A 23134-nucleotide genomic window follows, 5' to 3' on the forward strand; every position below is an offset into this window, starting at 1 on the left:
GTGACCCATGGGCAGTAGCGGTTTTAGGCACGGGCCATACGGGCGATCGCCCGGGGCGGAAAAATGACGGAGGGGCGGCGCCAGCGGCTCAGCTCTTGTAAAATACTTTATGCATCACTATTGGTTTACTTATATCACAGAGTTTGTAACAGCCTGAAACCTGGCAGCGCCCCCGCCCCGCAGCTGCGCTCCCTCCTGTCTTTGAGAAGTAGACGCAAATGTGTGTGAGAAGGAGAAGGGAGGGGGCGCGGGGTGAAGAAGGAGAAGGGAGGGGGCGCGGGGTGAAGGGTGCAGGCTGAGGTGAGCACGGAGCACAAAACGCATGCGCAAACCTGGCTGGATCTTCTTCCAGGGGGGCAACGGTCGCGGGCCGCGGCTCAGTGCTTGATGAAAAAATAAAAATAAAAATTGCGCCGCCATGTAGCGAATTGGCGACCCTGGGTGCAGCTGCACGCGCTCCTGCTGTAAATGAAAGCTGGTGCCCAATTTAGAAAGAAAAGAGAAGAAGAGGAGAAAAGAGACAAAGAAAAGGTTATTATCGCATAGCTAGATGCACGTTTTCTAAATTCGAATGCTACCTGCCCTACAACAACAACAACGTTGCAGAGGAAAAATCTCTTGTTTGGTCTATCATGACCAAAACTGAAGTAGGCCCAAATATTGCAAATAACGTCATTTTTAAGATATTTATTCTTAAATGTTTGCTCTGCCTTAACTTGTAACATTAGTTATGATTCGTGTGTCTGTCTGCTCTGCTGTAACACAAAGTTTTTGTTGTGTTTTATTGTTGTATATTAGTTCATAATGTTAAATAAGCTGTGATGGTAGCATGCTGCTGCTGCTGCTGCTGCTGCTGCTGCTGCTGCTGCTGCTGCTGCTGCTGCTGCTGCTGCTGCTGCTGCTGCTGCTGCTGCTGCTGCTGCTGCTGCTGCTGCTGCTGCTGCTGCTGCTGCTGCTGCTGCTGCTGCTGCTGCTGCTGCTGCTGCTGCTGCTGCTGCTGCTGCTGCTGCTGCTGCTGTTAGCTTTTCAAAACTCCAGTTGATCAAGTCATACCTGAGATCACCAATGTCTCAGGAGCAATTCACTAACCTGCTGTTGTTAGTATCAATCATTCAGGGGGGGAGCAGATTTCATATGATGACGTTATTGACAAGCTTGCATCAGGAAGGCCACAAAGGTTAGGTTTTAGTTAGTGTTTTCTCTTCTTAGTGGTGCAGTTACATTTATTCTAGTGTATTATTAGTGTGATTTGTATTTTATAATATTTATTTCAGATTGTTTGTGTTTATTAAATATTTCCTAACTGCATTTTCAGTTACAATAAATGGACAAAGTGACTCTATGGGGGGGGGGGGGGCCTCGCCCGGGGAGTAATTCAGGGTAGAACCGCCACTGCCCATGGGATGTAGTAAATGGAGAGCTGCGCTCAACTTTGGACTCCTCAAGGTGCAGTCCAGGCTGTCCTTTTTCCTTACCATGATCCTCGTCTTCACTTACCTCTTCTACAGCCTGAACGGATACAGTGATTCACTACCCAGACCCGTGTTTGACCACCGGAGTCAGAACGGACTTGTGCTGCAGGATGCGCACAGCGTGGAGCTGTTCGGTGCGTACAGCGCCTCCCCGGTGCGGGAGCAGTTGCCGAAAAGCGCGTCGCCATCCAGCAACATTTCTATAGCTAACAGTTTCGGCAGCAAAAAGTTCCCTCAGGCCATCATCATCGGGGTGAAGAAAGGCGGAACGCGCGCTCTGCTGGAGTTCCTGCGCATCCATCCAGACGTTAGAGCCGTGGGCGCAGAGCCGCACTTCTTCGACCGCTTCTACGACAAGGGGCTGGAATGGTACAGGTACAAACTGCCACTAAAACCATCATTTTGCACGTTGAAGCCCAGTAATAGAAGATTAAAAAATAATCAAATTGTTCATTCATACTAAAACACAGAAAGTGCTAAACGCTACGGGGGAGGATTTGTGCTGAAATAGTTTTGTTTGCCTTTTGCTCCACTCCTGTTTTTGTTTCATATTTTTTGTTTTTATTGAGCTGTTTCCTTATGAGCTCTGACATGAGGGAGGATGTGTTGATCTTTTGATTTGACAGTTAAAAAATACATAGGAGGTGATCTGTGCAGACAATTGACACAAGAAGTCAACGTTTGTTCACAAATGCCTACATGTATAGTAGTGTTGTGTGTCCTTCCCTGCATATGACTCAATATGCATCTCCATAAGCGGTCCTAGAATCGATTTGTGGTGATACGATACAGTCCAGTTTTTGTGTGTGGATACAATTTATTATTCATTTGCAGTTAAACCTATCATTAAAAAGGCCTTTTTAATGCACTTTCTGGCACTTTATTTTAAGCAATATGACTGCTTCAAACAACAAAACTTGACATTTTGGACCTTTAAACTGTTTTGTTCTTTGTAAAAAAAAAAAAAAAGTGCATAATTTTTATTTATTATTTGAGGTTGGTTGCTTTTCGGCATATCCCTTCAGCGAATCAGCTTTCACTGTGCGCACAGATGCCCTTCCTGACACAACCCTGCATCTGACCCGGACTGGCAGAGGGAGACCCATTGGGCACCCTTGTAGTTACATAGTTAGGCAGTAGCACAAAGAGGACCCGAGGACCCACAATGGATGGTGCTTCATTGCACACCCATGGGAATCAGGAGTTGAACCCCATGCGTCAGTCCAACACGCAGCCGACTCATCCATCCAGCTGTTTCATTTATTATTTGGTGCTGTGAAAAAAGGCTCATCAGTTTAGTGCGCACAACACACATCCCTCACTTGGTAGAAGCAGGCTTGTGATTGGACGTTTTAGCTTGTCCCGTTGACATAAAAAGGCAGTGAGACACGACTGGGGAAGAAACTGGAAAAAGTTTGACAGAAACAGATTTTTTACTTGATTTTGCAGTGTTTGACTGGGTTTGTATCTGTGATTTCCAACGAAAACTGCTGTTCCTCTCAGTACTCCATCGATTTTGCGATACGCATCGGTGTCCTTTGCATCCCTGATGTGTGGTTGTCGTTGTGTATGTCTACAGCAGGTGTTCTGCAACCCTTAGGCTCCGGAGTCTCAAGCAGCTCCTTTTTCCCTCCATTCCCTCCAATTTGAATTATAAATAACGGTTTGGGGTTAATTTTTTACAGCTGCTTAAAGACCCATTCTAATAAAAATGGCGTTTTTGCTGTTTTAACAATCTCTTGCGTCATTTTTCTGATGATGGAGGACATATGTAAAGACAAAATAAGCTTAATTCCTATTGATGTGAATCAGAAGCAGATGAAAAAACAGATTGATTTTTAAATAGAATCTACTCTGGGCGGGCCACAGTCTTCCTGCTCCGCTCCATTCCGATGCATCCACTGTCAGACAAACAGATCCACGAATGTCTTTGTTTTCCTCGTCTGAGCTGGAATCTGGATCTAAACTGTACGGCTGGATAGCTCCCTATATTTCTTGCCATTTTGTTTGCACCAGTAATGTTAGCTTGGAGTTTGTAAGGGGCTGAAAGCTAGCGGGAGAGAGTAAGCTAAGGGATGATGGGAAATGGGAACTCCACAGAAACTATGTCTTAGAAAATGACAAGTTTTGGCTATAAATCTATTCTAAACCAATCCTATTATGTGTATATTTGATACCAAACTTTGAAAAAGGATGACGGTACACTATAATGATAGCAAATGGCATGTTTTATTTTAAACTCTACTAAATCTGCTACAGCAGGAAGATATTTGACACAGGGTGTATTTTATTTTGAAAGGAACTTGTACAGGCTGCATACAAATAATATAATAAAAACAAAACACCATCATTTTTCCATTTTTGTGAATCTACTTTTATAAAATGAATTGCTAAATGGCCACACAGACATAAATAAAGTGTATTTTCAAAACTTTGTGCCTCTTGCTGGGTTTTGGTCTGTAGGAAAGTGGATCCTGGTTCCTGTTGTACTCGTACAATAAAGTCAAACATCATATTTCTGTTAAAGTACAGGCGACGTTATGAAAGGAAATCTTAAAATGGAAACATATGGTGATGAAAATTACCAAAATAAAATGTCATCCCTTTAAAAACTATGCTATTGCTTATTTTTGAATATGTAATTATTCATAAACAATTTTTTAAATCCTAAATTTGCTCTTCAGATAATAACTCAGCTTGATTAAAATGAGATGGACAACTAATAACTTTAATATCTACATGCAGATTCTAAACTAAATATCTGGGCATTTTTGTGGTTCAAAAGGAAGTTTTGGTCATTTTTTGCAAAAATGTAATTAATAAATGGACAAAATAATGTACAGGAAACCATTTACCCATCAACGCAACAACACTGAAGAATAATTTTTATGTAATTGGAAATAATTTCAGGTATCAAGGGGTTAAACCGAACCAGTATAGAGGTTTTATGTTTACAATTTGACGCTTTCAATTTAATTTTGGTCATTTAAGATGAATTATTAGTGCAAAGGATGGGCTGCTGACCTCTCAGCTGATAAAACCCTGACCCTCACTTTGTCCTTTAACACAAACACCTCTTTAGCTTCTGTGTCCACGCTCCAATAAAACATCTCCTTTCGTCTGCCTCCTAATCTGCTGACAGCAGGCGTCAACACTGCAGCAATTGGACGCCGTCGTGACAGGTCAGGCGTCAGCACGGACAGCTTAGGGGCATGCGGGTCGGGTGGGAGGCGGGCGGAGGCGGATGACGTTCCGCCTGCAGCTGAGTGAGGCTTCGCCAAGTCAACGCCTAATCCCTCGCACCGTCACCGCGACTGGGTTTAGATGGAGAACTGAACTGCAGGTGGAGAACAAACGCATTTATGAAAAGATGCTTTTTAAGGAACTTTAAGATTTAAAGGGGAAAAAAAATCTTTTTTTTGTCTGGCTTATGTGAGGCCTCATAACTTTCCATGAGCAATACATTCAATAATATACAATTTTAGGACTTAATAACATAAACTTGCGCTGTTAAAGACATTCATCTAACACGTCTGTTATTCATTTAGAGCCTAAAAGTAATAAAAACTGTGAAATAATTTTTCAGTTTACAATTTTTGAGGTTTTGCTTCACGTTTTAAGACCCCAAATGCAAACGTGTGTAGCAACACTACTAGTGTTTTCAAATGTATGCGTCTCCACGCACATATATATGCATGTGACTTTACTAACAAAGATTAAAACATTCTTTGCTTTATTACGTTTTTTTTCTGTTCAATCAAACTTTTTAGCTCATATTATATCACAAGATTTTAATGTAAATCACACGGCATTGTAAAGGAGCCACTTAGCAAAATCCAAGTAAATTACCAGATTTATTTGTACATTTAGGATGTTTGAAACCTCAAAAAATAATTTCTCCCATTCAGATGTTTGACTTTTAATCTCGTATAAAGTTTTAAAAAGTAGTTCTTAACTATTCAGTTTGTCTGTTTTAGGGGTCCAAACAATCTGTCACCATAAACTTGGTCCAATCTTTATTAAGATTATGGAAATAATTCAAAAGCAGATTACAAAAATACCAAACAATTAGGAAAAATAACATAAGGTTGAATGCTTCCATGGAGAACCGAACTGTACTGCCCTGCAAACAAAGACCTCACCAACCCTCTGCCAGGAGGAATGGGACTCAAATATTTTATTAAAGTGAACTGAAAGAATTTAGCACCAAAGATTTTATGAAACAAATACTTTTCTACAGTACAATTACTACAGTAAAGTCCCACTCCAATCATCTTGTGATCCATTTTCAAAGCGTTCCCAGGAGGCTGGTTTTAGACAAAATCTAAAAACCTGTGTCATTTTCTAGGACATAGTTTCTGCAGAGCGGCAGGAATTCATTTGAAATTCACCTCTAAGTTGTGGGTTGAAATGTTGGTATGGAGCAACCCCGCCCCCTCTTCCCTACCCTGTTACTAAGAGGGCAGAGCAGGAAGATTGCGGCCTTCCCAGCGTGTTTTCTACGTCACAAAAACGACCTTTGTCAAGTCGTCTGCTCCTGTTTCACAACGATTTGAATTAAGAAACATTCAGAAATGCAAATAAACGCTTATTTCCTCAGTCATCACAGAAATGCCACCAACAATACAATTTTCAGCAGAGTGAGTCTTTAAAATATCTTTGAATCACCTGAAAGCCCTCAAAACAAAGGTGAATAAAAATGTAAAATCAAATTAAAACACTTTTATCTATCTTAAAAAAAGACAAATGATGTAATTGTAAATGAGCAATATATATGCGATATAAATATATTTACTGATTAATTTTACCCTTTCAATAGAATAAATAAAACATGCTTTAGTTTTAGTTTGTTATAGTTTGCCATTTTCTTAATCAGTTAAAACCTTATTAGTCATGACAGTTCAATTGAAACCCATTCATTAACATGTATGAAGGTAAAAGTCCGGACTGTAGCGTGCAAAGTCCATTAAATCGTGGAGTTGTGGTGGAAAGTCTCAGAGAACGGGCTTTGGCCTCCTGTCCTTCGCCGAGCACCAAGTAAAACACATGGACATCCTTAGAGGAAGCATTTGGCAAATTGCTGTAGAGGGGGGGGGGGGGGGGGGGTTGGGGGGGGGAGCTCCAATGTGGAAAAGCCTTGGCTCTGCCATGGACTGGAAAGGATTCAGTGGTTTTGCGGTGGAGAACAAGGGTTTGGACAGCACTGCTGTGCAAACGAGCGCCCGTGCGTGCAGAAGCTTACGTTACAGAAGCCCGACGCAATGCAGATCCCTCAGATATATGTCACGCATCCATCACCTTCTTCTATTGATCTCCTCTGCGTCTTCATCCTGCCATTTTTTGCAGAGTGAACTCACTTCTGAATATTGGATCCTGTTGACATGAAGCTAATGCTTCCATCCATCTGCTGACATTTCTAACCCACGTGGTGGAGTGGAGCCGGGGGAGGATTATCGGGTCACTCCATGTCTCTCTATCACCTTCTCATCGACTCAATAGAAGCTCAGCTACATGGGTTTTCCAGACAGGAATGTCCAGGTTTTATTTCCTGTCAGACTTTTCGGGATTCTCCTCCTGAATTCCTCTCTGTTCACATTCCTGGAAGCTGCAAGTTGTGGTGAGTATTATTTAGGCCGACAAAAGGATTACAGGTAGAAAAAAAAAGGAAATAAAGATTCTGCTGGAAGAATGACTTCTTTGTCTGGAGGAGGCGGCTTTGAGGGAGCCGCCACATCCATAAACAGCCCGATTCAGGTGAGATGACAGGTGTTCCAACTGAAGGGGCGGGTTTTTCGCCAGGATGGGATGTAAATGAAGCAAGAAAAATAGGAAAATTGATTAACAGAGCAGGTATGGATTTTCAGGAAGAAGGAGGGGGGGGGGGACGCCTCGCCGACCTTTCGCCTCCCAGCATGCCTCCAGAAATCAGAGAAAGAGATGAATGACGGGAGGCGGACAACAAGCGGCAGAAAGGATGAAACTCCCCACATTTCATTCACAGCTGCAGACAGAGAAGGCCCGCGTCGCTCAACACGTTATCTGACTGAATTCCAGCCTGCTGGGCTTTCAAAGCAGACAGTCAGACTGAGAATTTTCAAAATGAAAGACTCCAGGCGCGCTTCACTTTCACCACAAATTCGCTGAAATCGGCCTCTCCATAAACAGACAGAGTGGATTTAAAGGCTGAGAGATCCGCATGACTGATGAGCTGACATCTCCATGGGATGGCAACGTTTCTTCTTCTTCTTCCTTCTTTTTTCCCCTCCTCATTTCCACCTCGTTTCTTTGGAATTCATCCACCAGCGGTTGTTTCTATCAGATAAAAATATGCAAAAAGGAAATAAAAGCAAAAATAACGCTTTATCATAAAAGAAAAACCCAGAAAGACATGCAAAAAATAAAATAGCCAAAGTTTGGACAATAAAAATGGAAGACTGTGGTTCTCCCTATGCATAAACATTGCATTTTATTTTAAGATGCTGTCATACATTTCAAAAAAATGCTTTAAAATATGTACAACACAATAATCTGGGTTGAAATAAGAATCTTTTCAATGATTTTTTTGCACTTTTTCCCTTACTTTGATGTGCTGTTGAGAAGTGTTTGCTTACTTTTTGACTTTTACTAGTTAAAATTTTGTAAACATTTGCATTTTGCATATTAACTGCATTAGGCATTTTCTTATGAAATTGTGTGATCAGAGAAGTTTACCGAAATTAATAAAAGAGTAAGAGTTATTAAAGCTGAAACCTTCATTGTGTGGCCCACAGGTGCTACCCGCCTCTGTCCTCTCTACCCTTTATTGACCCCCTTACAGTCTGAGTGACTGCTACATGCCCTTCTCTCCGCCCCTCTGCCCCCACCGCCCCTGCAGAGCTGCAAGTGACAAATTCGTTTACACTTTTTTTTTTCCAAAATGGTGGTTTTCTGTTGGTTTGATACCCATAGCAACCATTTTCTTTTTGGATGGTCTGGGGCTGACAAACAGGTGACTGTAATTTTTAAATGAATTGGCAAAAGTACATTTTTGGATTTCCTTGGCAACGGAGGTTTCTTGTTGACCAAGCCTGCATTTCAAAATATTCACATCGTATGACATATCATTTTGGTAAGCTTGAACTAATGAATATTCGAGGAGTTCAGAGGCAACAAATTAAAATTCCTTGGGAGGAGTTTAAATTTTTTACTAAGGTGATTTGAAAAATTCAAACTGGCGGCCTCCTTCTGAGGTCAAAGGTCAACGAAAGTTTGGTTGTGGTTATAGACTTAACCTGGCTGCTTGTGCATGACATTTGGTGGAGATCGTTTGGTTGGAACTTTGAATCCCTACCATGTGGCACCTTAAATGCTTGGAGCTTTGCTTCCCACCATCACACTCCCACCGCCATGCTTGGTAATTATATAGTGTTCTTTCAATAAAGTCCTGTGCTAGTTTGACTACATTTGCAACAAAAAGTCTGTTTTCTGTCTTCATCAACGTTTTTGATGATCCACATCTTCTCTCTTTGCTCACCAGCTCCTCAAGCGCTTCCGTTTCCGTCCAAAAGCCTCTTCGGTCTCCACGTCTTTCCTTGTTCTTCTCCGATGACATCTGCATGAGTCCTTGAACTCATTTAAGGTTCTCCACTGTTCCAGGCTTCCTTTATGTGTGGAAAATGGCTCAGGCTTTGCTTCTCGGGAGTCCCAGCGCTAGTATCTTTGTAACTCTTTCAGACAGAAACGTCATGGAAAGACATGTCTTTGGAGGGCAGCAGGAGGCATTTCTTTATTAATTCCTTTGATGTTCTTCATTTTGCCAGACAGCTACGCTTGAAAAGATCTCTGGATTTACCAAATCCGGATAAGTTTTGGGCGGTTTGGAAAGAAAAAAGGAACTTTCACCAAAAACGTTGGCTCATCACAGGTCATTCATGGTTAACAAGGGGGAGGAAATGACTTTCTCATGAGGTGCCAGGCAGGTTTGTCCAACATTTTCTCATAAAAGGCAAAATAATTATTCAAAATTAAACAGTTAAGTCATTTTTGTGCAATAATAAAAACCTTTCGATGGAGAAAAAAGGTTGACAAAAACCTTTAATAAATCAGAAAGTAGTGAAGCTAACAGGTAACCTTACAATCCTCATTAATGTTTGTGTGAGGCCTTGAACCTCATGTCTGTTTAACGCCCGATGAGGTCGGAAGGTCGTGAGAACCTGCAGCTCCGTTAAAACCTCACAGAGGAACATCTTTCAGAACAAAGTCTGCAAAGGCTTTCCAGGAAAACTCCCATCAGTTTGACTTAACCACCGTGGAAGGACTGGTTTATTGTTATGGATGTCTGTGCCGGATTTGTCAGGAAATTGGGTTAATTATGCCTCAAATTCTGGCACACGGAGCTGCAGCTGAATCCCAGGACAAGCAAAACAGACGAGACACGGCGATGAGTGGAAATCTGGAGAGCAGCTCTCGTTTCATGTCCGTCCAAACTTTGGCGTGGGTGCACGTCCCTTGGGTTTGTGCAGCAGCGTGGAGCCAAGAGGGTCCGCCCTGAACAGCCTGATAGATGGCACCACCAGCACTCAGGACAAGGGAGCGTTCCCAGTATTCAAATGTTAGACGCTAGCATCAATAACTTCAGCAGAGGAGCAGAGAAACCACAAAGATGAAAGCGGGGGGAACTGGGATTGGAGGATGTTTGGAGCACGCAACAAATTCATTGAAAAAATACTCTTTTCAAAATGGAAGCTTTTCTCATGTTTTTTTTATCCATAGCAACCATTTTATTTTTTGTTCGTCTTGGGGTGACGGACAGGTGTATGTCATATTTTTGAAGAATCAGAAAAAATACATTTTTGGATTTCCTTAGCAACTGAAGTTTTTCGTTATCCAGCCCACATTCCTAATATGTTCATATTGTATATTATATCGTTTTGTTCACCTTGAGCCAGGGAATCATGTAGTACATTATTTCTTACAAATTTCCTGTGAAAATGTGTGAGCGTTCAGGGAAACGCCGTTTTTGCGAGCTCGCCACACTTTCTACAAACTTCAAAACCACATTTTCACAGGTAGATTCCCAGTAACGCTCAAAGAGCTAGGTGGCGACTGAACGAAATCTCTAGGAGGACTTTAAATTTGTAGAAGGTAATATTCTAGATATGGCAGCCTTTTTCCTAGGTCAAAGGTCAACAAAGCTCTGGGTGTGGTTTTAGACTTGACCTGTGAGGGAAATTTTGTGAAGATCAATTGATTGATTGACCAAAATTTTCTTTTCCCATATTGTGCAAAAATATGACAAAGTTTCACACTTTGCCTCCAAATGGCCATCCCATAATAGGCTCTGTGGCCATCCCATAATAATTTCAAAAACTGCAAAACAAAAATAATTTCAGAATCTCCTTTGGAAATCACAGAAACGTATGTTTTGGTTTCGTTTATGGATAATAAACTTTTTTTTTACATTTTTCACATTTATTTTTGAGGGTTTTTCTCGCTGTGATGTCATAATATATATTTGGGGGGGGGGGGGGGGTGAAATCATCGCTCAGAAGTGCAGTAAGAAGTAAGAAACCAATCTGGTCCTTCAGTCCAGAAGTGCAAACTAAGAATTCGTGGCATCACTTCAGCTACAGGAAGCAGGAAGAATCCCACTGCAATCTGTCCGTCCCCCCACCCTCTCTAATCTGTCCGTCCCTTCCTCCATCCTGTCGGATGAAGAGGAAGACAGGGCGGGGCCCCCGAGGCCCCCCCAGCTGCCTGCAGATAAAGCAGGCAGGCTGCTCCGGGACCGGCAGGAACCCAGCTGCAGATTTTCCCATTCGATAAGAGCAGACGGACGGGGGCTGTGACGAGAGCGGTCGCTCGCTCGTACGGACGCAGCGCAGACGCCACGGCTGATTTCCACCATCCGTCATTACAGGCTGTTCCCCTATCTGATGGATATAATTACAACATCCTTTCTTCCTGCTGTTTATTAACGAGACAGAGCGTCTTTTTACAGTTTTGTTTGCATTTGGTGATTCTGTTTGCCCATTTCCTTTGTTAAGAATTAACTCTAATTTTATAAAACACTTGTAATGAACTCAAAACATCCATTAAATTAGTTTATGCACGTTTTGTTTTGGATAAAATTGTTGAAAATTGGTGCAAAAATTCTGTTTTTGTTATTTAATACTTGTAAAAGAAGCTCAGGGGGTTTGGGAGTAAATGTTTTGGGTTTGTTGCCTTAGATTTCCTCTGGAGAAGTGTTTGCCCCGAGTGCGTTTCGCTGTTTTTCCGAAGCACAGCTCGACTCCTTCCTGATACTCAGAGCAGGAACATAAACAGCCTCCGGAATCTTTGTAGGACTCGAGGACTTTAGGACAGACAGTAACCCATCCATCTAGAGTTGGAGTGAGAATTGACAAAAATCCAAACGGTTCAGCCGCTTCACCATCGCCCCCATATGTTGTTTGATACAGGCAGCCTTAAGGATCCGGGAGAGATAACTATGGTAAAAATTAAATGTAAACATTATGGGAGTGAAAGAAAAAAGGAACGCGCACTTAACACGTTAACAGGACTAACGGGCTCTTGGTGCATGAATGTTTTTATTACACGGTCTCACTGAGTAGCATCTCATGTGGACCACCTGGGTGCCCCGTACAGGTCTGACCATTTTCACCTGCAGACGTCCCGTATTCACCCGGAAGGAGAGTTGTGACTAAAGCTGCGTTCACGCCAAACGCAATTTGAGTAAAGTACAGGTGTGGCACGATTTTGGTGCGGGGCACGGCGCATCCATCCGGTAGCGATGGGATTTGGGTGTCGCAGCGCCATTTGGGTGGCATTGCAAGCGCGTCGAGAGTTTAAAATTCTGAACTTTGCCAGAGGGGACCCGTCAACCAAATTAAGTTCGGTGGCTAAGAAACCGCAATTGTAGCAAGACAAAAATAAAAAAAATAAAACAGCAAAAAGAAACAAAGTTACAACAAAACATAAATAAATAAATAAAAACAGCAACAAAAAAAACATGTTGCGAGTTTTTTTCGTGTTGCAAGTTTTTCTTTCGTGTTGCGATTTTCTATTTCGTGTTGCGAATTTTTGTTTCGTGTTGTAAGTTACTTGTTTTAGCGTTGTGACTGTGAATTGTAGTGTGTTATTTTGTGTTGTGTTAATTTGTGTTATTTTGCTAATTTAAAGAGTTGTGGTGTGACCCTTCTGGGCCACCGTACCGCACAATAAATCGCAAATTTATCGTTATCGCGATATGGAGCTGTGCAATACGCATATCGCAAAAGTCGGCGATAATTGCAGTAAAGTCGATGAGGAGTCGGATGGACTCCTTCGATGTTAGATGCCCGCCTCATATGTAGACGAGGGTCATTTGAAGTAAAACTTAAGTTATGTTGACTTTTACTTAAAATAATCTGTTGCAGTCAAATGGAAATAATTGATTTAGTTGTTTTGCTAAGTTATATCGTCTTCGCAATATTGATCCTTAATATTGCGAATCGCAAGTTTTTCTCATATCGTGCAGCTCTAGTTTTTTCTGTCCTTTTATGCAGAAAATACTGATTTAATTAGTGAGACATTGCTCACTTGTGCTGAGTTTGATTCAAATTGTACACAAAATAACTGAGCACCACTTGTTGGGGAGCATTTCTGCTCACCAGAGTCGGTCCATTATCAGAAAATGAGGGGAATGAGGAGTAATAACATTGACTCAGTGTTTTTCCGGAAGACAAGTGAGGATCAAAATGTCTTTTTTTATCATTCCACCTTCCGTCCAGAGGAAACAGAATTATCATCTTCACTCACTCGCCGCTCTCAGGCCTTGAGATGTATCTATTAGGCGCTCTGCCTCCATTTTTCCGCTCCACTCAGGCATTCTTCAGCCCTTTCCTACCGACCTACCCCAGCGATCCAAACCTCCTCGGTAAAAATACATGTCACCATGCGGGCGCGTCTGCCAGACTAACCTTCAGAGCGTGCAGCAGACTGCCACACACATGCAGGAGCTGCAGCCAGTGTAAATGTAAATCTACTTCCTGCAAATTATGTTAAAGCCATTTCAAATAGAAACGGAAAGACACAAAAAGATGTCTGAAGGGGGTCAAAGTGCGCAACTACACACAATCTTACAGAGTATTTCTGTTTTTTCTAGTTTAAATATCTTAAAAAACACTTGATTTAAGACAAAACTAACTTACAAGGAACTTTCCAGTGAGATGTAAGCCCCTTGTTGAGTCATTTGATCTTAAAACCATCGGATTTTAAGCAAAATCGTAATATTTTTGAGCAGAGGTTTTACTTGTGATTGACGAGCTGTCTTATTTAAAAAAAAAAACTTGCTTGATTTAGAAAAAACATTTTAATTTGAGATATCGATGAAGACTCTCATTCATCCGTTGATTCCATCATAGTAGTAGGTTTATGGGCTGTCATCTGGAATTAGTTTTTAAAGTTTGAAAGGCTTTGTCAATAGTTTAATTTGACTTATAAAACGGTAAAAATGCATTTAAAATCAGCTGGACATATATGTAAGAGGAAAAATATATAACTTTTAAAACTTAGTAATACTTTACAATGAGTATTATCTAAAACGAATTGCAATAGTTCGACTCACGTAGCAATAAAAAATAGGATATATTTGGAGGGAAATATACTTACTTTAAAGATATAAAACTAATTAAAGAAAAATAGGCTTGCTTACTTTAAAACACAATGTTTCCAAAAACCAGAGCAATAGATTTTAATACAAGTATGGTTGAATTCAAGATTGAATTTGATCTTGAAAGGGCAGGACGTAGGTAGACTTCTTCCACTTATAAGAAAAACATCTTGTATTTCATATTTTTAACTAGCTTTGAGAGGTTTTTGGCCCTTGTTCTGCTTCGAAACAGCAGAAAAGTCTGACAAGGCAACAAAAAAAGAAGACCATAAATCAGAAAAACCAAGACATGCATCTAATAGTATTTTTTTCTTTCAAAAAAATATTAAAATCATCACATTTTTAATGCTCTATGCTGCAGTTTCGCATTTAATCATCATGTGTTTAAATAAAACCTCACCCAAAGTCAATTAGCGTCAAACCTTTTTTAATTCGTGTCTCAGTGCTGTTACACTTCTGCTTTTGTGCCAGAATTTAACACATTTAAGTCACGAAGTGTAAATATATAAATAGATGATTATTTATAACGCCCGTAAGCAACAAACTAGCATTCCTGTGATCCGAAAAACATTTAAAAATCGATTTTTTTTCTTTATTTAACTAAGAAAATCTGTTTTTTGTAAATAAAAGATATGTCTGTCTGCTCCCTCATGGAACAGTAGAACACAGACAGATCAAGGCTCTACTTTACCTGCCCTTTTATTAAACTCCCTCTGTGCTCTGCCATCTTCTACGCCGCCCACTGATCCCCTTCCCTGTAATGAAAAGCCTCTCCTGCCACGCAGCAGTGGCTCAGGGGTGCCGGCGTGTTTTAAAATCCCTTCACACATGTCAGAGACATTCACAGCAGCCTCACTGGGATGGAAAGAGTCGAGGCCGAGCGGCTTTGAAGCCGCCACTGCAGAACCAGGAAGTCTGCTGCTGCAAAAGGAAGCTAGGGGGACCTGGAGGGAACGGAGGAGAGAAAACACGGCGCTGTTGGGGGTGACAAATCTGCACCATGATGACGTGTTGCATGACACGATCCCTGTGATCCCCGGTGGTCTCGCCGCCTGAATCGCAACCATCTGCAGCCGACCTTCAAGCTGGAAGAGTCCACATCCGCTCTCAGTGTTTCTGATGGGATGACTGACGGCTTACGCAGACCCGGGGACCAGAGAGGCGTTTCATGACCCAGAAAGCGCTCACCCCATCTCCACACACTCAGAAACTAAGAACTTCATTGCTCCCAGATGTGGATCCGTCCTGTGGAGACAGAGTTCGGCTGCTCCCTGGATGCAGACGCGTCTTAGGAGAGGCGCTTTGAGCACAAACACGTTAGAAAACGGCTCCAGTAAGAACTTTTGTAAGAAAGCCAACGCAAGGGTCCATTCGTCTTTCGATACGAGGCAGGATTTCTCAAAAGATCTGCAAACTCCCTGAACTGCTGTCGACTAAAACGACAAAAACACTCGATATGAAATTTATTTAACATATTTTTAATCACAAAAATGTACAGATTGGAGTTCAAAAGTCCAGACTTTAAGTGAAGGTCAGATTTTTTCCCCCACTCTAAACTTATTTGTGTCTATTTTCAAAGCATTCCCATTGTCTTTTAATTAGGATTATCTATTCAAAAACCTGTGTCGTCGCCTATGACAGTGACCTGTAACTTTTTTCAGACCACAGACTGATTTAATGTCAGACAATATTTTCACGAAAACGTCCTTTTTTCTATTTATCCACCAGTTTCCTTTCACTTTTAGGGTTAACGCATATCTTCATCCTCTGTAAAATATCTGCAGCTGCTTTAAACTTTATTTATATCCTAGATTTTGTGTTGGAAACATAAAAACGTGATCTGGATTTTCCCTTAATCTATGTGTCAAAGGTGACGCCAGAAAAATATATATGTATACATATATATCAATAAAAAAATAAACAAACTAAAGTAATAAATCGTTAGAAAATTAGACAGCCGGTTTCTGAATATTCTGAATTATATTCTTCTGAGGGACAAGCTGTCAAAATATATCCATTGGAGTAAAGACTCCAGGTTTTTTTTTTGTGAAATGCAACTTTCTTTTATTTTGAAAGAGAAGGGTCTTTTGTTTTTCTCTCTGGCTTTTTTCTGCCAATAGAAACTTTCCAAATACGTTTGTTGTTAATTTTGCTAACTTGAGGGGCTTTAATTTAGCAGGTGACACAGCGGATCAACACGTGACCGGGCGACCGGACAAGCGTCAAGGAGTTAGATGTTGTGCAGATAATCCAGAAGTTTTTTCAAAATAAAATGTCCTTCACAATCCGATTACAAATAAAACGGGGGGGGTGAAGGCTGGAGGTTTTTTATTCAGCGGCCCGGTACTAACCGTCCCATGGGCCTGTGTCGGTCCTTAACCCGGTGAACCCCTGCTGTTTCTAGGACATAGTTTCTGCAAAGCAGCAGTTCTCTGGAAGTTTACCTCTGAGTTGTGGGTGGGCCCGTTGGTGTGGAGCAAAAAGAATAAAGAAATGCACTTTTTAGCTTAATTTTCCCAAAAGCATCATTTTCATCCAGGTGGGTCTTTAAAAGACCTTGAAAGATTACAACCGTTTCCCCCCCAAAAAAACCCTCCGGATAAACATTTGGCAGATCAGTTTACTTTGTGTTTGTATTCATTTACAGCTCTGGGCACAGTTGCTCTACCAATGTGGTTGCAGGTTATCTGAAGTCAAAAAGAAGGTCAACCACTGTCATGTTTGTTTGTCTGCAACAACAGGACCCACAAGCCCCAGCTTTTGGTGCAAAAACTGAATGTAGATCATTTTCTGCATCAGATCTGACTTCAGAACAGACGACAAATGATTTCTATCAGGAACAAAGAGTTTTGCGTGGCCTGATTGGATGCATTAATTCAAATTCTTTTAATCGTTCTTTTATTTGGGGGGGGGGGGGGGGGGCACTCATGAGCACGTTTCTTCTTCAGCGGTTAAAGTTCAATAGGAGTCCATCATTTTGTTTTGTTGACTGCAAAAACAGCAGATGTAAAATTAAAATTGTCTTAAAGTTGGACTTTCAATCAAAACAGAAAATGATAAATATTGGATTAATTGCTGATTAACTGGGCGGTTTTCAGATGACTTTTTGGCTGGAAAATTGTGGCTCTATCTGGCAACACTGTAGGTTTGCAGTACATGCTGTGTAAGTACTTTTACTTGCCTGTTTATGAACTCAATAAAAATAAAGAAAAATATGACATTAGCTTTGTGGGATATTAGATAGGAAATCCTCGGGAGGGTCTTTTAGGAGTCAGTAATTAAGCCATTTACTGGTTTTGGATCTCTTCTGGTATCATTTCACCTCCATGTTGCATAACATCCATTAGGCCTTGCCCTTTTTTTCTTTCTAACTCATCACTTTGTGTTTTTTTACAGTCGGAAATTGTTCCAGACATCTGTTTTTAGAGTTGTTGATGCCTTCAGCAGTAAAGTTGCCACCATGTCTACTTCAACTGACTTCTGGCGGGTCCAGATCTTCTCCAGAAACCCACAGAACCAGCAGGGTTACGGCTGCCTATGCAGAAAAAATGCAAATGCAATAAATAAAAAAAAGAACCCAGAGATGCTCCATCTTTGAAATGTAAATTTTGAACCATGAAGTTGTTGTGGGTTTTTTTTTATTCCAGCTTTACTTCAATGGATTCAGTTTGGAGGGGAAAAAAAGCAAAACGAGATCAGAATTCAACTCGATTCAACAAAAAGAGAATTTTCAAAAAGCACTTAATAAGAATAAAACCATCATTTCCTTACTTGATGTATTCTGAATGTTCTCTAGCTCTAATGCAGCTCAGAGATTTCCTATAAATACCAGAAGTTGGGTATGTGGCGTTACCTTCGATGCTGCACGCCAAGGTTAAAGCTGCACTCGGAGAGGAGCTCGAATTGGATCATACAGAGAAACCGAGTCAGTCCCGTCACCACACAGAGGAGCTTCTAAAGCCCTTTTTAACCAACAGACCATCTGCAAAGTCTAACTGTCACCACACGCCTGCTTAAGACAGATGGAGCCTGGAAACGGGCAGAGCGGCCTTTAAGGCTTTACTTTCAACACTTTCAGAAGAGCCGTTCAAATAAAAAGACTTCAACAGTGAGAAACTCTCACTGAAAATGTCCAGTCAGGACAGGAGAAGCATTGTGAAATAACAGCTGAGCCTTCTGTGGACGAGCTGCCAAATAAAGACGAGAAGGTCGGAACAAAAGCACCGGCTACGTGCACTGGTAGACAAATGGCTCGATGGAAAGAAATTGGGTCCAAAATCAGATCAGACAGGTTTATAGGTGTTGGGCCACTTAAAGTTCAACAAGTCTAGATGTCTTTTCTAAAAATGTTCAACTATAACCGGAGATGATTCAGAAAAAAGAAAAAGAAAAAGTGCCAGAAAACACACAGGCCTGAGGATTTACTTTTGTCAGGTAGCTTTAGCACAGAAACGGCCTAATAAGTTTCATTATTTGAACAAAAAAAAAAAAACTTTTTTTTTCGTTCATTTGCATTGATTTTACATCAGTCTAAATTTTCATTTTTGTTTGTTTCTATTGAATTGTATTTTTATTTATCACACAGGAAGAAATCTCATGACAGCTCAAATAAAAAAATAAAAAAATGATAGCACAGCTCACTAGATATTATATAGATTTTAGAAATTTTATATATATATATATATATATATATATATATATATATATATATATATATATATATATATATATATATATATATATATATATATATATATATATAAATAAAATTGTGAACAACAACAATCAGGTTTTTATGCACCAGAAAAGGTAAAATAATTGTGTTTTTTTTCAAGGGCTTCTGTAAAGGTGTGGTGGAAGAAGCTAAATAGAACTAATGTTGCACAGCCATTGAGTAGAATAATAATAATCTGACAGATTAGAAAATAAATAAACCCACTCTGAGGAGGCATGGTGGAAGGAAGAACCATTAAAGCCCAACAACCTTGGGGTTGAAAAAGAGGGACAAAAGCCTGCTGAGGATGGAGGATAATAATATACTGAGGAAAACTAATGAGTAACCAGGAGCAGCTGTGATTGAGACAGAAACCATGTGTGAACAATTAGCTGGAAACTCAAGGATGGAGCTAGAACCGAGGGTCAAACAAACAACTCACGTTAATGCAGAAACACATCAAATGTTGCAGAAATTAAACTAATGAAAAGCTATAAAGTACAAAGATTTGATTGAGGTTTAAAAGTAAATTATAACCTTAGCAGCTTGCAATGTGTAATTAATCTTATTGAAACAAATAATGACTTCTAAATAATGATTTTCAATATTTCTAAATTTAACCCTAAAAATAGTCTAATTTCATGCTTTCTGTTTCTAAACAAAATTGAGTAAGTAGTTAAATCTGCTGCTTAAAGTAAGACCCTTTTTTTTGTTTGTTTGTTTGTTGTTGGTGTCTGATTTTTTGTTTCAAAATAAAAGTACATAACTGATTCTTTTTTAGCTGTTTTGAATTTCCCAGATTCCCTTGTAAAGCAGCCATGTAAAAACAAAACCCCTAGGAAAATAAAATAAAAAATAAGAATAAATTAACTTAAAAAATAGAATGTATGAATTTGACTTTATGTTATATCTGTCATGTTTAAGACCCTCTCTGGTGATAAAAGTCATTCTGGTGTTTTTAGAGGACCTATATCATGCTTTTCTGAAGCCTATCAGAGTAAACTGTATCTATGATAATCTATTACCTTGGGCACACTAAGGAATAATTTTTTAATGAAAAATAAGTTAGTCTCCCAACGAATTTTCCTACCAGGAAGTAAGACTCTGAGGCTCCGCCTTTTGCTCCTTGTGGTTGCCGCCCATTTCATGACGCCAACCTAGAGTCGGCCTCTGCAGAGTGTCTGCGTTTCGCCCGCAAAAAACAAAAAAACATCTGAAATTTTGCAAAGATGGATGTGCATGTAAAGGGAAAGCGTTAAGCCAATCACCGCTAGCTCCGTACTGCAACTAGAGAAATTAGCTTAAAAAAGGGATCCATGTATTTCACTTTGACAAATATTTGATCATTATTTCTGTCTTCCTTAAAGACTCATTCAGGTGAAAAGGGTGTTTTTTACAAGTTCTGGTAGCATTTTGTCTCATGAAGGATGATATTTATAAAAAAATTTAAGCTTAAAATTGCATTTTCTCTAAGTATTTTTTTCATTCGAATCACTGTTGAACAGAAGCAGATGAAAACATGCTACTGCCACCATTGGGAACACTTTGAAAATAGATCAAAAGGTGATCAGAGTAGGTCTTATTATTGCATCCTTTCTACACATATAATTAAGGATGTCTGGGTTAAACATAAAACTTTGTTATTATGACTTTTTGGACAAATCTATCCCAGTTTTTCTAACGATTGTGTGTCTGTCATCTTGTCTCGACAGGAACTTGATGCCTCGTACTCTGGAAGGACAAATCACCATGGAGAAAACCCCAAGTTACTTCATCACCAAAGAAGCCCCTCGCCGTGTCCTCTCCATGAGTCGCCACACCAAACTCATCGTGGTCGTGAGAGACCCAGTCACCCGGGCTGTTTCCGATTACACCCAGACTCTGTCCAAGTCCCCCGGACTCCCGTCTTTCCAGAACTTGGCCTTTCGCAACGTCAGCACGGGCCTCATCGACACGTCTTGGAGCGCCGTGCGCATTGGACTGTACGCCAAGCACCTAGAAAACTGGTTACGCTACTTCCCGCTCTCACATTTCCTCTTTGTCAGCGGGGAACGCCTGGTGACAGACCCAGCAGGGGAGATGGGGCGAGTTCAAGACTTTCTAGGGCTGAAACGGGTGGTTTCAGATAAGCACTTCTACTTTAACCAGACCAAAGGTTTCCCCTGCCTGAAAAAACCTGAGGGGAGCAGCAGACCCCGCTGCCTGGGGAAGTCAAAGGGCAGACCCCATCCTCAGATACCATCTGAGGTCCTTCTCAGGCTCAGAGACTTCTACAGACCCTTCAACCTCAAGTTTTACCAAATGACTGGCCACAATTTTGGCTGGAATTGAACAGCTACCTACCAAAGCGAAATACTTAACTCCTTAAGTGAACGATTGCACCGTTTTACAAAAAGCCTTTCTAACAAACTTGCCACAGCTCTAACTTTCAGAGCCAAAAGTGATTCCTACACCAGAATGTCACCAATCTGCAAGAGTTATGAATCGATTTCCAAGGGTTTTAATGTCTTGGAGTAGCAGCGCATCACAATGGTTTACCTGAAATAAGAAAAAATCCAAACTAGTCTCACAAAGAGTTCACACATGTGTCTCAAACAGGTCTTCCTTTAGTGTCTGTGAGGTGGAAGATGACAAAGATGAAGACGGTAACACAACGAGCAAGTGAACACCGGCGTCCTCAGAAAAAGCGCTGACGAAGCTGTGGTCTGTGGAGCAGCTGGGCTCATGAGCCTTGCTCAAGGGCACCATAGGGCACCAAAAAGATCACAGTTCAAATTGAATCCATTCAAACACATTAAGATCAAAAATCAAATCATGTCCGCCCTAGAAATAGTTTTATTGGGTTACGAAACTTAAAATGAATAAACCTTTTAGTATTGTAAATAAATTATGAACACTAGCCTAAAATGAAAAAGAAAAAAAAACACGTTTGCCCCAAAAAAATGGAAATGAGGATTTAATTATGTGTTTGAAGATCTACTAAACCCTTCAACCATTTGCGCAATTAACGTAATTCCAGCAGATTTTGAAGCTTTGCGTCGTCATGAAGCACTTTACGTTAGTAATATATCATCAATATTAAAACAAAAACACTTTTCTCTGCGCCAGACTTAGCTGATTTACGTCGATCGTTAGGTGAAAGAACGTTTGTTATTTAGGCGTCTCCGGCGACATTTACAGTGTTAAAGGGTTCAATTATAAACTCTCACCTTCAAAGAAACTCTTGTTTTTCTTTAAAAACCTGGAAATACTTTTTAAAAATGATGTAAAGATCAGCTCAATTTGGTCAATAAATCATTTAACCCCAGCTCTAATAATAAAGTGAAAAATTACCAAGTCACTACCAGACTGTCAGAACTGATTAGCAGGTACGGACTACTGTAACCCTTGTTCTATCCTAGGCACTTTAACATTGGGAGTGGGGTCATCTAGACCCACTAGACAGTGCTCTGAACCTTTTTTCTTCAATGATTTGTGATATTCACTGGTGTCCATGGATTACATGAAATCTTTCCACCTTTATCCACCTTTGTCATGGTAGGGACAACATGTCAATGTAAGGGTGGGCTCATATATAAGATAGCACAAGGGTTAACTCAAGGGTTAAAGAAAGGGGCTGCACGGTTACCAAACAATCGAGGTTTGTGCCAAAATGTTCTGTTGTTCATACACTTATTACTCTCCTTTTCATGGCATTTTAAGTGCCAAAATTCTAGATTTCTATCTGTTTATCCACAATCAGTCACAATTTTACAAGTCAACGGCCCACATATAGGATGCGATCTAAAACAACTTAAAGTTAATTTCCTGAGATTTTACAACAGAATACAAGAACAGAAGACAACATTTCCGCAACTCATGAAAGTAAATAAGATCCCTTTAAAATGGGCTTAATCCTCCTTAAAATCCCACTGAGACCACAATTTGTTAGCAACAATCACCGCCCCGAAAGAAGAAGCTTTTTTAAGGACACCGTCATGGGACAGCGCAGATACACTTCACTTCAAGTATTTCACACCTCAAGTGCTTTAAATCTGTAAAGCTCAAACTGTGGCTCAAAAACTCTTGAAAGCACAAAAAAAAAAAATCGCAAACTGAAAAAAAGAAAATCACCAGAAAGAAGCTGGTTCTGTAATGCCATGTAGAAACAATTTTATTATTATGGTGTTCACGCCGGACCAATATTAGCCAACGTACCTACAGTTGCAAGAGGTTTGGTGCAAAATGTTAAAACGGTGCAAACCTTACAAATCTTGCTGCAGGCTTTTTCTTTGGTTCCATTCCAATTTACGAAAGACTTGGTGTCATATAATTCAC

The 23134-nt window shown here is 40.4% G+C and overlaps 2 protein-coding genes across 2 annotated transcripts in view; both read left to right on the forward strand.

The window, feature by feature from the left end:
• The window catches only part of meiob (meiosis specific with OB-fold), a 187976-nt gene that overhangs the window by 132594 nt on the left and 32248 nt on the right, over positions 1 to 23134 (forward strand). The gene's annotated exons all lie outside the window — the stretch shown is intronic.
• On the forward strand, positions 1391 to 21743 carry LOC101166586 (heparan sulfate glucosamine 3-O-sulfotransferase 6). Its single transcript, XM_004080204.5, has 2 exons — positions 1391 to 1847; positions 20530 to 21743. The coding sequence occupies exons 1-2, from the start codon at positions 1399 to 1401 to the stop codon at positions 21146 to 21148; spliced, it is 1068 nt and encodes a 355-aa protein (XP_004080252.1). The 5' UTR covers positions 1391 to 1398; the 3' UTR covers positions 21149 to 21743.

This window comes from Oryzias latipes, chromosome 19 (assembly GCF_053564925.1).
Source record: "Oryzias latipes strain Hd-rR chromosome 19, Olatipes_Hd-rR_3.1".
Lineage (NCBI taxonomy): Eukaryota > Metazoa > Chordata > Actinopteri > Beloniformes > Adrianichthyidae > Oryzias > Oryzias latipes.